We start from the raw sequence: 12,977 nt of genomic DNA, 5'->3' as shown, positions 1-12,977 counted from the left end.
GGTAGAATTTTATTTCAATAATTCGCTTGCGCGTAGAGGTCTTTAGCAGAGGGAGGAAACTAGATGACCCGGAGAAAATCCGCGAGGTTGGACAGGCGACCCTACTTCTTGTCACATAGGGGGAAGTGGAGGACGCGGAGAAAACCCACGAAGTTGGACAGGCGACCCTACTCCTTGTCACATAGGCCTACAACCAGCGAATCGAAATCACGCCAGTTGACTCAATGACACACTTTATGATACAGCACGCACGTGCTAACCATTCGGCCATCAACCCCCCCCCCCCCCCCTCAGTAAAATAAATATAAGTAAATGTAAATAAAAAGCAAAACAAAATCTAATGCAAGTAATTTTATTTTAGTAGATTAACAAATACAATACAATTACACCGGTAACAAGAGTGAAAACATACAAACAGCTTTTATGCTAGGTTAACACTATCACGATTCGTGCTACGATTGAACTCGTGAAATGAAATGAAATGGAGTTTAACGTCCTACTGTTCTGCTCCTAACCTGGGCTAATGAAGACGGGCATACGCCATACAGTGTGCTATGAGAGAAATTTTGCCCGGGCAGCGGCACTATCGCATACTCTTATATCGAATTCCAACCGCCAAGGGATCTTTTACGTGCATTTCAATGTATACACGGGACCTCGGTTTTTCGTCTCATAGTTTCAATCGTGGAGTAATCGTGATGATTCTATCAAGTCTTATCATATATTGCGGTCAGTCGTAGCAATCGAAACGGATTTAACGTATCTGCACGTACCAGACCGTGGGTTCAATAGGAACAATCCTATCGTAACGCATCGCACGACTGTAGGCACCTGGCATTATCAGACCTATCTAATACTTAATGCTAGGTTCCCACAGTCACGATTCGCGCTACGATTGAAATCGTGGTTTTAATCGTAGAGTAATCGTGATCCTATCAGGTCATATATTGAGGTCAATCGTGGCAATCGTGTTGATCGTATCCGAACGTATCTGCACGTACCAGATCGTGGATTCAATTGGGACAATCATATCGTAACGCATGGAACGACAGTGAGAACCTAGCATAAACTATCATAAAGAGGCTGTGGAATATTTAATATGTAAATATACAAAAACAATTTAATCAACTGCAAATTAATAACTGACAAGCACAAAAATATGATGGACAGATCAACCAGGTGTTAACTGTGAAAGTTAAATAAATGTTAGAAATAAAAATATTATAGAAAGCGGTTAGGACGCCTCGATTTTCATCGCTATCATTGTTTCGATAATAAACAAAGTCTCGATTATCCATTTTTAAATTGAATTATTAAATGGTGATCATGTTTCGATCCGTTCAAAATCACAACCATCCGATAGTCTAGAGACTTTATATAGGCTTGTCGTGTGAATAAGTGTCTAATTAATAATAAATATATCATTTGAGGCTAAAATAAAGATCTGCAATAGGTAGACTAAGCTCTTACATGATACGTGTTTAATACTGCATATATAATGTTACACTTGTCAAACAAAGTATTAAAATCAAAAGAAAGGTGCAAGTCAATGGTGTTGTTATCGATGATAATGATGATGGTGATAAACAAGAACTTTGGGTATTTTCCACAAATGTGATTCTATCCTCTAGACCAACAGCTACAGGTGAAACTGATCTGATATACTCAATCAAAACGTCTGTATCAAGATCGCCTGTAATATAAATTTTAAATATATAAATGAAATGAATTGAAATGGGATTTAACGCCCCACTGTTCTACTTAATTATAGAAAGTTCGGGTGTCAACTTTTCAGTTTGAGAGAAAAGATTTATAAAAAGAGTGGGCTGAGTAAATTATTGTTAACATTTTGATCCTTAGTCCCAGATCAATTGAAAACATCCAATCTAGCACCCATCAATTCACTCAGTGGTATAAAGTCAACTTTCACTTTTCATCATAGTTCTGTATCTAGTTTGGTCTATATTCAACAACAATAATGCCGCGAACTCAATAATTGTGAGCTTTTATCAATTTTGTTTCGAAATCAGATTACAAGCTAATCGAATTGTGTTAAGACAATAAATCCACACATAATAACGAATTTCATTCAAATCACCACGAAATATTTTGTCTTAGTAAATTTTGAGGATTAGGCCTAAGGGGATGACCCTATTATTAGTTTCTTATCGACTTATTTGGGAATCATAAAGCAATATTCATGTATGACAAGAAATCGATAGTTCTCATTGAAATACGTTTTATGTACATTGTACTGTTCTGGAAAGATCGAAGTATCTGATAATCATTTGTGCGAATATTCACTGAAAACTACAACATTGTGAAAACTGAATCTTTAAACGGAATCCCCATATTTACAAAGATATGAAGAATTGGAAAAATTGTCAGGATATGGTGTAACATCTATAATCTCCGCTAAAATCTTTTGATGGAACATTTCTTTTTAAATCCGAGCCGAGAAATTAGATTTTGATTTTATATCTTTATTAAATTCGAAATAATTAATTTTAGTTTGGATTAAGCTGTAAAAAAAATCGAATAGTGATCAGCGGCTTAAATAATAAAACCAAAAACCGTTTCACGGGGATTTGATTTTGATACGCCCACATTTTATAAGTCCGTTTGCCAGTCAACAAATTTGACGTGGAGTATTGGGGTTATGAGTGGACGAACACTACCGATATTCCGGACACACACAAACAGACCTCCCACCGGCTTTTCCGAAACCGTTTTTAACCCATTTGTTTCAAATTTGGTGTGAAAGATGGTTTGTGACAAATTTGTTCAAATTCGGTGTGACGCATTAGAACTGTGAGCGGATTAAATTTGGTAAACATCCACGTTTTACTCTCGTATAAACTGCTGTCTATGGCTATTTCTTTCAATGAAGCATTGTGGTCACCTGAGGACGACTGCTATCGATACTCAGCGTTCCATGACTTTCCGTTGCGTAGTTACCCCGCTTTTCAGCTCTTGTTTTCAACTTTTTGAAGATTATAGAGATCAGATTTCTTGAAGGCATCTTATCGAATTCGGTCAACATCAAAGTTTTCCTTTCGGATAAGCGGCGGTCTGTGGCTAAATATTTTCAAGAGACAGCTGCTGTGCTATCTTTCTTCCCCATGTAAGTCTCATTCACGAAATCTTTTCAGTAATAATTATTGATAGCAAACTTTTAACTCGATAAGAAATAACAGTAAGCCTTGTGTTACCTATTATATGATGACGTATTACGTTGTTTTTAATATGCGTGTGTCCATCACCGCCCAGAACAATGTAAGACGGGAGCACCACCTTGTAGATTTCTTCCATTTCTAGATCAACAAATCTAGGTATAGCACATTTAGTACATTTAACTTGAACACTGACTACCCTATTATTTTCTGTATTATTCATGTTAAATACCACCTTTAAACCTGTAAAATATAAACAATATTATAAACTAGCATATTATTATTATTATTATTGTTCGATTTATATACCGCTGCATTACACATGGGTGTTTCTAAGCGCATTCACAACAAAACAGTTCAAAAACAGTCCACATTTTAGCTGCTCTGACGGAGAAAGCATATTCACCAGGGGCCTGTTTCACGAAAATTTAACTAAGATAAAATTCAAATTTCAGTAATTTGATTGAATAATATTACATTGATTTTAGTGCTTAGCCAATCAAAATTGAAGTATCTACTAAAATTTGGATTTTATCTTTAGTTAAAATTTCGTGAAACAGGTCCCACAACGTTTATTATATTTAGGAATCCTCAATAGGCTACGATCACTTGAAGAACGAAGGTTGGATCCTCGAGGAGTATAGAAATTAAAGATTTCTTTTAAATAATTGGGTGCGGTGTCAGAATAAACTTATTTAAACACATTCACAAGAGCTTTAAATTTAAATTGACCCTTGCTCGAACTGGAAGCCAATGGAGTTCCTTGCATTCGTTTTGACTGTTTACCTTTCTCATGTTTATGGTGATATTTTTGCCTGTTAATATTTCGATATAATGTCTTGTGGTAGTTCTATAGTATAACAAACCACAATAAAATAAACGAGTCTTGGTCACAAACAACCGAGTACAGTCAACACACGAAATCGCTTACCGAAAGCCTGTCGGTGACCTTTCGACAACGCACAAGCACAGACCAACTCAGACCACGAATTCAAATACAAGTGCAACTGCCAGTAGTATCTGCAAAACCAGTGCATCCGTGTAAGAACAATCTGATTAAAATACAGACTTATATTTCGTTTTGTATTGCTATTCTTTCGATGGTCTACACTACATGAAGATCTGATCGGTGTAGTGAAAGGTCGCGTCAGAGGTCGTACGAGCGGCTTTTGACCCTGTGACGCCAGACATTGAATAATCAAACAGCGTTGACGTTTCTATTGGTTTACCCACAGTTCCGTGTATCGCACGCCAAGAAGTCGCCGTAATAGATGGTTTCATTGTCTAATCTCTCACGCCATCCAGAACTCGGGTTACATAACAACTCTTCCAGACCCTAGTGTAGTACAGACAAATAAAACTAAATTTTGAACTATAAAAAAACGAAACGAAATAGGATCTGCGTTTTAATCAGATTGGTGTAAGAACGCCCTAGCTTGATAAGTGCTAATAACCCTTGGGGCAAGTTTTATTAAACTTCATTTCAAACTATAATCTACAATTCCACATAGGGTTCCGCATTTAATAATTTAGAGCGCTCTGCGGGTCAAACATGCATTATGCAAGAGCTAAATCTTCCTATAGCAGGTCTTTCTTTGGGACTTAAATGTTATATTAACTATTAATTAGACATTTATTAACTTATCCAGTATCCAGACAATAATTACCTCTCGATACCATCGAATGGGTCCGATTTTAAACAGATTTGAATCCGATCTGCGGTTGAACGGCTGTTGCCGATTAACCGTAATAATGGATAATTGTCACTTTGTTTACTATCGTACCAAGGGTAACAATGGCCATCGATTGAAATAAGGGTTTCTCGGCTCAGACTGAAATTTTCCGCATATTCCCTTTACATTATCTATTTTTTAACTATCATAGCGAGAACTGCCAGCTCTTTATCTAATCTCCCATAATACAGCTTTAAACAAGATAATATTTTTATTCATTTACTCACCAGAAAACTGGAAAAACCCACCATAATACTCAACAAAAGATCGTCGTACAGCAGTATATTCCAAACTCTGTCTGATGTATTTACCTTTTATCTCAATAATATCTATAGTATTACGAAAGGGTAGGACAGACAGAATCGCTTCAATAGTTATATCACCTATTTGGAGTGGAATGAAAAAATCAACAAAATTATCTTTGTAAATAAAATGACAGGGACGAATATCCTATCAAGTATTTTTACTCCTATCATGATAATTTTCCCGGTGCATGTGTTTCTCCTAAAACGGCGAATGGCGAACGCCAAAAAAATAGTGATCATGCGACTTGATGATCGGGATTCCATTAATCCAGCGTATGTTTTTATTCTGCTGTAAAAATTAGAACTACCGGGAAATTCACAACGAAACGAAGAAATGCCATGTGCTGATAATACGAGAAGGTGTATATTTTAAATGCTATTTAAAGACAATGTCTTCTATTCACAGTAGACCTATATAATCTTTACTGAACACTGGAGCAGTGGTTCTCAACTAGTCTTGTAAAAAATCAGGTACAACATTTAACAAGAAAGGGCAATACCCACCTTTTGAAATAGGCGCTCGGATTCCACCACTGTTCATTATGGCAATAGAGACGTCACTCCATTCCAGGGAATCTGAATGCTTGAGATTTTGATGAACCATGCTGTCAGCTATTAAATTACCTGTCAACATATTGATGATCATGGTATAATAGAGAATCGAAACCAATTAGCTTCCAATGACCCAGCGTTGACCTTATGCTTAAAGCACGTCTTCATTCGCCTAGGCAGAAAAGTAGGATGTTAAACCCCATTTTATTTCTGAAGCTAAAGAGCATGTTCCTTATTTTATTTATAGGGGCATTCCACGTCAAGTACACACTTTTATGACGCTATGTCATCGATTTTGACCTAACTTGCAGGGATTGTTGTTCACCTGGAAGAAAGCATTGTCCCAAGTTTTGGGTCATCAGCTTCACGTTTTGGTGAATGGTGCAAACGCAAACGAAAAACACCCGATAAACACTGGGTTAAATTGAGCAAAACACTAAATGAAGTGAACACTTCGTGGAAATGAAGTGAACACTTCGTGGAAGCCTAATTTGCATATTTGGCATGGCTTCTTCCTCACTTCAATATCATTTCTGCCTTCTTTATTTTATTGAAAATTTGAAGTGTTTTTACGGATGTGTGATAGAAATGAATACTTCAGATATCAAATTTTTCACTTCGAGCACCTCTCGGTTTAATGGCATCCACACGTCATATGGGTGGCGTCATCGCTTCATTTGCGTGTGGATAATGGTGTGGATAATGCCAATAGTCCTGCCTGCCTACCATAAGCGCAATGAGAACTTCTGTAGCCTGGAATCGTATATTTTGTAGCACTTGGAAGCACGAGACTGGGAGTTCACGGGAATGGTATGATGGGCCCAGAAAGTTAGCATAGCTGGGACGTTACAGTGGGCCTGTTGTCGAATGCGTTAGTATATGACGAGTTGGCACCTTTGTGACAGCTTAACTGGATAGCATGTAGGGGTACTCATCTTTGGTGATCATTTTGACCGTGTTCCTATGGAGATCCCACTCTGAGTTTTGGTGTGCATAACGATTATAGGATATGTCATTTTTGGCCAAAAAAAACGACCTGATCGATTTGTGATCCTGGTAGATGTTCAAGGTCAAAGGTCACACTAAAAGATGTTTTTTTTGGCAAAAATCATCACAGAACATCATGCATTACGTCAAATAAAAGGGCCCAGTCTGTTGAGTATTTTGATACCAATATCATCGAGATTGGTCGACTGTGTGTTGAGGTATGGCTGATAGAAGTTCAAAGTCAGTCGGATGGCCTGAATCTTTGGTTACCCATAAAATGGGTCCCATTAGGCAAAAATGACCCAAAACATGGGATAGTGTTTTGTTTCAAGGTGGACATCAATCCCTGCAAGTTAGGTCAAAATCAGAGACACGGGTCATAAAAGTGTGTACACTTGACGTGGAATGCCCCTATAATGACACAATGGAATCCATAATATTTAAATTTTGCGACCATGACTTGCCTAGAAACAGGTTTGGTCATTTACTGGGATATTGTTAATGAATTTGGAAACTGAAACTATAAACTTGTTAATTTTCTTGTTTTTCTTGATCACTCTTTTAAAAAGCCGAAGGATCCGTTGATGCGAGAACGATCGCATGAAACTTGGCATGCTTGCCTATCAGACAGCATCTTCAATAAAAAGCTTGATATTATCAAACCCTTCACGTAATACCCTACATATTTCGTCTCTAATTTCGATTGGATACTGACTCAGCAGGGGGCCTTTCAGATTCCTCGATCATCGCGAATACCAAGTCTCGCGCTTTCCTAAAATGTCTACCTGTGATAATCGAGTTGCAAAGTTCAAGGTTCGTTACATGTCAAGGTTTCCGTGGAGGTCGCCATGTTTGATTTGCGTGTGTTTGTGCCACCACCTTTGATCGGACATTATTGTTTACTTATCTGCTTTAAAAGAACATAAGGTAGCTATAAGTTCGGGAATTGCAGACCAGCTAAAATGCCTACTTGTGATAATCAAGTTGCAAAGTTCATGTTCGTTCAATGTCAAGTTTACCGTGGAGGTCGCCATGTTTGATTTGCGTGTGTTTGTGTCAGAACCTCTGATTGGTCGCTATTGTTCACGTATCTGTGTTAAAGGGAGATAACGTAGCTATAAGTTCGGGAATTGCAGACCAGGCAAGCAACGTCTAGTTGTTGTAAAACTCGCGGTCGTTGCTTCCAGAACATAAACAGGCAGCCGAGTTTTAATTTTATTGCTCCATATATCATAACTACAAAGCACATCTGTAAACTTCAAGTTCTAACCGATGTATTTCTTTTATGACATTATCAATACTTCTATGCTCACCTAAGTTACATTCCTGTACCCGACATACCTTGCGATCATTTTCTAAGTAAACCTGTGATCGACCTACTACTTCAAATGATGAGGCTTCTACTCCAGCTTTATAAACCACCATTTCATCCAAAATATCAACATCTGAAACATCGGCAATGATAACAACATTTTAAAGTCCAGTTTTATAACAATACCATTGTAAGGCTTTCGTATAAACTTGCATTGGCCCTTAGATACCCTGGGTTACGACTACAACGCGCTTCCGTCTAGGATATCGTAGGCATTCCCAGCAGCTACATATAATAGAACTCTTCATCACCAGATCTTTACCGGTTTTATCCTGAGATTCTGAAATATCATATTTCGAGAGTAAATATCTTAGAACAAATGTCCAGGTCCCAGCACATTTTGGCATCCCCATTTTGGCATCTCCCCTCCCCTCATTTTATGTTTAGTTCAAGTGAAATGTTTCATTGTATGACCGGGAGATTCTAATTTAGATTTAGAAATAGAAAGGTCACCCTCAAATTGCACCGAAAGACTCGGAACTGGCTTGTCACGTTGAATTGTCCCGGATCCTCCACAGCGTTAATTCGGTCCTGATTGTAAAAACGACTGTGTTATGTACTAATAGAAATCACACTGTCTTTAACAGAAAGGTTTACTTGACCTTGTATCGTAGAATTATCAAGTAGTATTGGATTTCCTATCCACGATGTAACTTCCCCATTATCATTAAATGTTACTTGTAAGAATCCAAGATATTTCCCAAAAGCATAGTCTTGCACAACCAAAACCTTCCTCCCAGATGCCTGTGTTATAACTGTTGGGTACTCTCCTTCGGGTTCATCATTGGAAGGCGCTTGTCCTGAAATAAACATAGTTTGTCATGCACGGTAATATACTCTCATCAGCAGCTATATACATAATATGTTCCCTGGTTGTACGTGACAAGGAGTAGGGTTGACTGTCCAACCTCGTGAGTTTTCTCTAGGTCCCTGATTTCTCCCCACTGCTAAAGACCCCTACGCGCAAGCGCATTATTGAAATAAAATTGAACCATATGTTAGTCTCTGTGTGTGTGTGTCTCTCTCTCTCTCTCTCTGTCTCTCTCTCTCTCGTTTTATCCAGAGTTTTGAGTAACCTAGAACTGACACTAAATTACAATCTGTAACATCAAGTTTTTGGATTCATCGTCTCACTAATCTGTTCAAAGCATGTAAAATAGCAAGCAGATCGAATGATATATTTTGTTACGTAATTCTCCAAAGGCAATACATCTGGGAGCTATTATCAGAATCGCCGAATTAGCCGTGTGATAAAACACCTTAAACTTTTTCATTTCCAAAATAAATATTTGATCACACAATTAAAGTCTATTATCCATTTTTTTTAATTTTACAAACGACAATTTAAAAATAACCATAAAAGCATCAAGTTAAGTCCCGTCATTTTAGCGCATTAGGAATCCCTTGCAATGTGAAAGGTGAATCCAAAAAGGGGTTCAGCTCCGTTCAGTATTGATGTATGTTGCTCGCTATGTTGTGGCCTAACAGAATTGATAGGCCTAGTTTAAATCCGATTGAATCCAAGCCGGGGGGGGGGGTGTATCTTGCTCTTGGTATTTTGATCTTGTTTTCTTAATTAAATGTTAAGTAATCAATCTAAGTACTAAATCGCGTGGATTAAGTTATATTTATAGCACAAGGCCGAGGGATTAAACCTGTTAACGAATGAAGCGTGCTATAAATTACTTGTAACATTGACAACTGCTCAACATGCTTAATGTTATTGCACAGAAACCCCACCCCACATCTCTATATGATTTCTACTAGAACTAGTGTCAACCAGCAAAAGTGTGCAATAACATTGAACATGTCTAGGTATTGCACGGTTAAGCTCCACACAATCTACTCGAGGGAAAACAATCTGCTTATTCAAAGAAAAGAACAAAGGAAGATTTCCCATCCATGTTACAAGTCGTATTATAGGAGATTTGATTGGCGTATCGTTACTTTAAAGACGACACCTAATATATATTTCAGAATCCATTATCCTTCTTTATATATATAGATTATTATTGGCTATGTCAATAGATTTCTCATTTTTAACGACACAAACAAGTAGAACAGGTTATAATGACTGTCGATCGACAGGTAGACTATTTACCTGTGTATAAGAAAGTGTTTGTATGGCCGCCAATAACCACATCCACTCCATCAATTTCTTCTGCTATACGTTTATCTGTACTAATGCCAGCGTGACCTAGAGCGATAATGATATCTACACCTTCATTATTCAATTGATTAACTTGTTCTCTTACAGACGATACTTCATCATTGAACACTAAACGTCCTGAAATAAATATAATTTTTTAAAAATAAGGCAAATAACATCGACCACTGAACAAAAGAGAGAAATGGGGTTTAACGTCCACTGGACACAAACTAGGTCATTTCGGGACTAACACATGGTTTGATCTTATTCCAATAATTCGCTTGCGTGTAGGGGTTTTTAGCAGTGGGGGAAAACCGGAGGACCCGGAGAAAACCCACGAGGTTGGACAGGCGACCCTAGTCCTTGTCACGTACAATCGAGGAATCGAAACCCCGCCAGTTGACTCAATGACATACCGTATGATACAGTACGCACGTGCTAATCATTCGGCCATCAACCCCCCCCCCCCTCCCGCCTCCACCGACCACTGAACAATTTCCAACAAAGCAATGGCATGTGCGTTTTTCAGTTGTAAAAAAACCTATTACAAATAAGAAACTTACCTGGACGAGATATTTCTTTGGTTTCTGTAGTGATGTACCCAACAACACCAATTCTTGCTCCGTTGATGACTACTGTTGTTCTATTTTTAAATGTTCCCTGGAATTCTGGTTCCAGTGAGGAATCGATGTTACAGGCCAGAATAGGGATATCTGTGTTATTCACCAGTGACAGAGCACCCTTCAAACCATTGTCAAATTCATGATTACCAAAACTCTGCAAGGGCAAGAATGGGCGAATTGATTACTGTTTATGTCAATTTAACCAGGTATACCCGCATTTGAGTCAATGAAAATGGCTGCACATAAAAAGTTCAAATTTGGAGTACAGTGTATTAGCTTTTTTTCAAAGCAATGAGTCAATGAGCTGAATGTCAATGGAGATGAAATTGTATTATTCTGTATTGAGTACTAGCTCAAAACAACCTATAACTGCATTTGTGTGAACTTGTGTTTTGAACGATAACTAACAAACATCAAATACAACACTAGAGATAAGTTAAAATGTGTAGAAGAAGAAATTAGTGAAGAGGGGGGGGGGGGAGAAATTAATGAAATTTGTGGAGGCCACCAAGCTCAGATCAGATTCTACATTAAATATTATTAACATCAAATACATTTTTATTCAAACAAATATTGAACTTTTAAATTTATAAAATGTGCATTTTACTTAATTATTTTTTGGGAACCTTGAAATAGGCAAAAATAGCTCTATTTGCGTTGTAGGATATGTTTTTATTTGTTCATTACAAAATGGCACCGAAAACATAGAATACACGAATCGTATACTGATTATAAAATGTTAATTGTGTCTTAAATATTGGATATTAGAATCATATACTTTCATGGCAAGATAACAACATCAATATTGATTGAAACTGACCATTATTGAATTCGAACTCGTGTTTTTAATTTCGAATATTATGGAAAATATTGAGTTAGAGATTTAGCCCCTTAAAACCAGCAGTAGTAGTAATACTCAAAATTAACTAGTGCACATTACCAGTATTACAGTTTTAGTTCGTTGGTATACCGTCTTAATTGTCAAACACTTCAAGTGTGCGTTACTGCTAAAGGGGTTAAGAAACAATTCCTGCAGATCCCAGTGCACACACCGCAAAATGTGTGGCCATGCTGACGTATAACACACACATCAGTCATAATATGTCACCTCAGATTGTACGAGGAAAAACGTTTGATGGAACGATATTCTTTGTGTGGAATTAAACAAATACACATACTTACCATGGCATCGTAGCCTAAGAGATTTAAGAATTTGGCAACAATTGTCCCACCATAATTATAATACCACAAGGTGCCTTGGGATTGGTCTCCAGCATCCAAAAGTACCGTGTTTGCGTACTTCGCCCTCAGTTCCTTGATTTTAGTCTGTCTTCTAGCAATTCCACCAAAGCATTTACCTTCATCTCTCAATTTAATGCTACAAACTCCACTGTATTTGTCCGTCTGTTCAAATCTATCATGGATATCATTAGTATGTAAGATGGTCAACTCGTAATTACACGAAACATATCCAAGGAGTACTGGAAACCATAATAGATAATACATTGTCTTGTCTTGATGAGGTTAACTAGGATATATGTATCTGTCAGTGTATATAGGGCGACTTGCTCCGTGTTGTCTCAGTTCATTAATCAGAAAACATATAACATCAAGTTCTTGAAAACATGGAACTGAAACTAAGCTCTCCTGGGTCTATTTCATATGTCTCAAATACAAATACCAGTGAACTGCTTGATTTGGATCGAATATTAATAACTGGATAAGATGGCGGATGAAATATGATACTGAAAATCAATTAAATAATATTTATATAAGATGATGAAGCATATTTAGTCAATTTTAAAGGCTCAATACCACTCTTGTTGTAACTGAATAATATGACCCAATCTTTATTCTGGTCAACAAATTGCACTATTTTACAATATTCCAATTAATTGATGATACAAATTTCATCTTAACACACCTAATTTAAAAAATTGGAAAAATTCAACTAAATGATTTGAAAAGCCTGACGTAAAGCTTTTCAAATGTGACTTGGATTTAAGAATATTTTTGAACCCTCTGGACAAGTAAAATAGGATTTAATGGATAATTTACACAGACACTTACACATCTGGTACTT

The 12,977-nt window shown here is 37.2% G+C and overlaps 1 protein-coding gene across 1 annotated transcript; it reads right to left on the bottom strand.

Annotated features, from left to right (window-relative positions):
* Positions 1–336: 336 nt before the first annotated feature.
* On the bottom strand, positions 337–12,635 carry LOC126810401 (snake venom 5'-nucleotidase). Its single transcript, XM_050535435.2, has 9 exons — positions 12,077–12,635; positions 10,835–11,048; positions 10,224–10,409; positions 8,725–8,922; positions 8,064–8,195; positions 5,716–5,835; positions 5,134–5,289; positions 3,213–3,416; positions 337–1,693 (listed from the first exon to the last, which is right to left on the bottom strand). The coding sequence occupies exons 1-9, from the start codon at positions 12,398–12,400 to the stop codon at positions 1,482–1,484; spliced, it is 1,746 nt and encodes a 581-aa protein (XP_050391392.2). The 5' UTR covers positions 12,401–12,635; the 3' UTR covers positions 337–1,481.
* Between the last annotated feature and the right edge of the window lie 342 nt (positions 12,636–12,977).

Source organism: Patella vulgata, chromosome 2 (assembly GCF_932274485.2).
Source record: "Patella vulgata chromosome 2, xgPatVulg1.2, whole genome shotgun sequence".
NCBI classification, from domain to species: Eukaryota; Metazoa; Mollusca; class Gastropoda; family Patellidae; genus Patella; species Patella vulgata.
The sequence above is the reverse complement of the archived record's forward strand: the minus strand, read 5'-3'. Positions and strand labels throughout refer to the sequence as shown.

Bases quoted from the DNA above. Each gene is read 5' to 3' on its own strand.
- LOC126810401 (XM_050535435.2), bottom strand. From the start codon at position 12,400: ATGTATTATCTATTATGGTTTCCAGTACTCCTTGGATATGTTTCGTGT. The intron at 8,923-10,223 runs GTAAATAGTCTA...TGTTTATTTCAG, and splicing joins AAACACTTTCTTATACACAG to GACAAGCGCCTTCCAATGAT. The intron at 5,836-8,063 runs GTGAGCATAGAA...ATATGTTGACAG, and splicing joins GGTACAGGAATGTAACTTAG to GTAATTTAATAGCTGACAGC.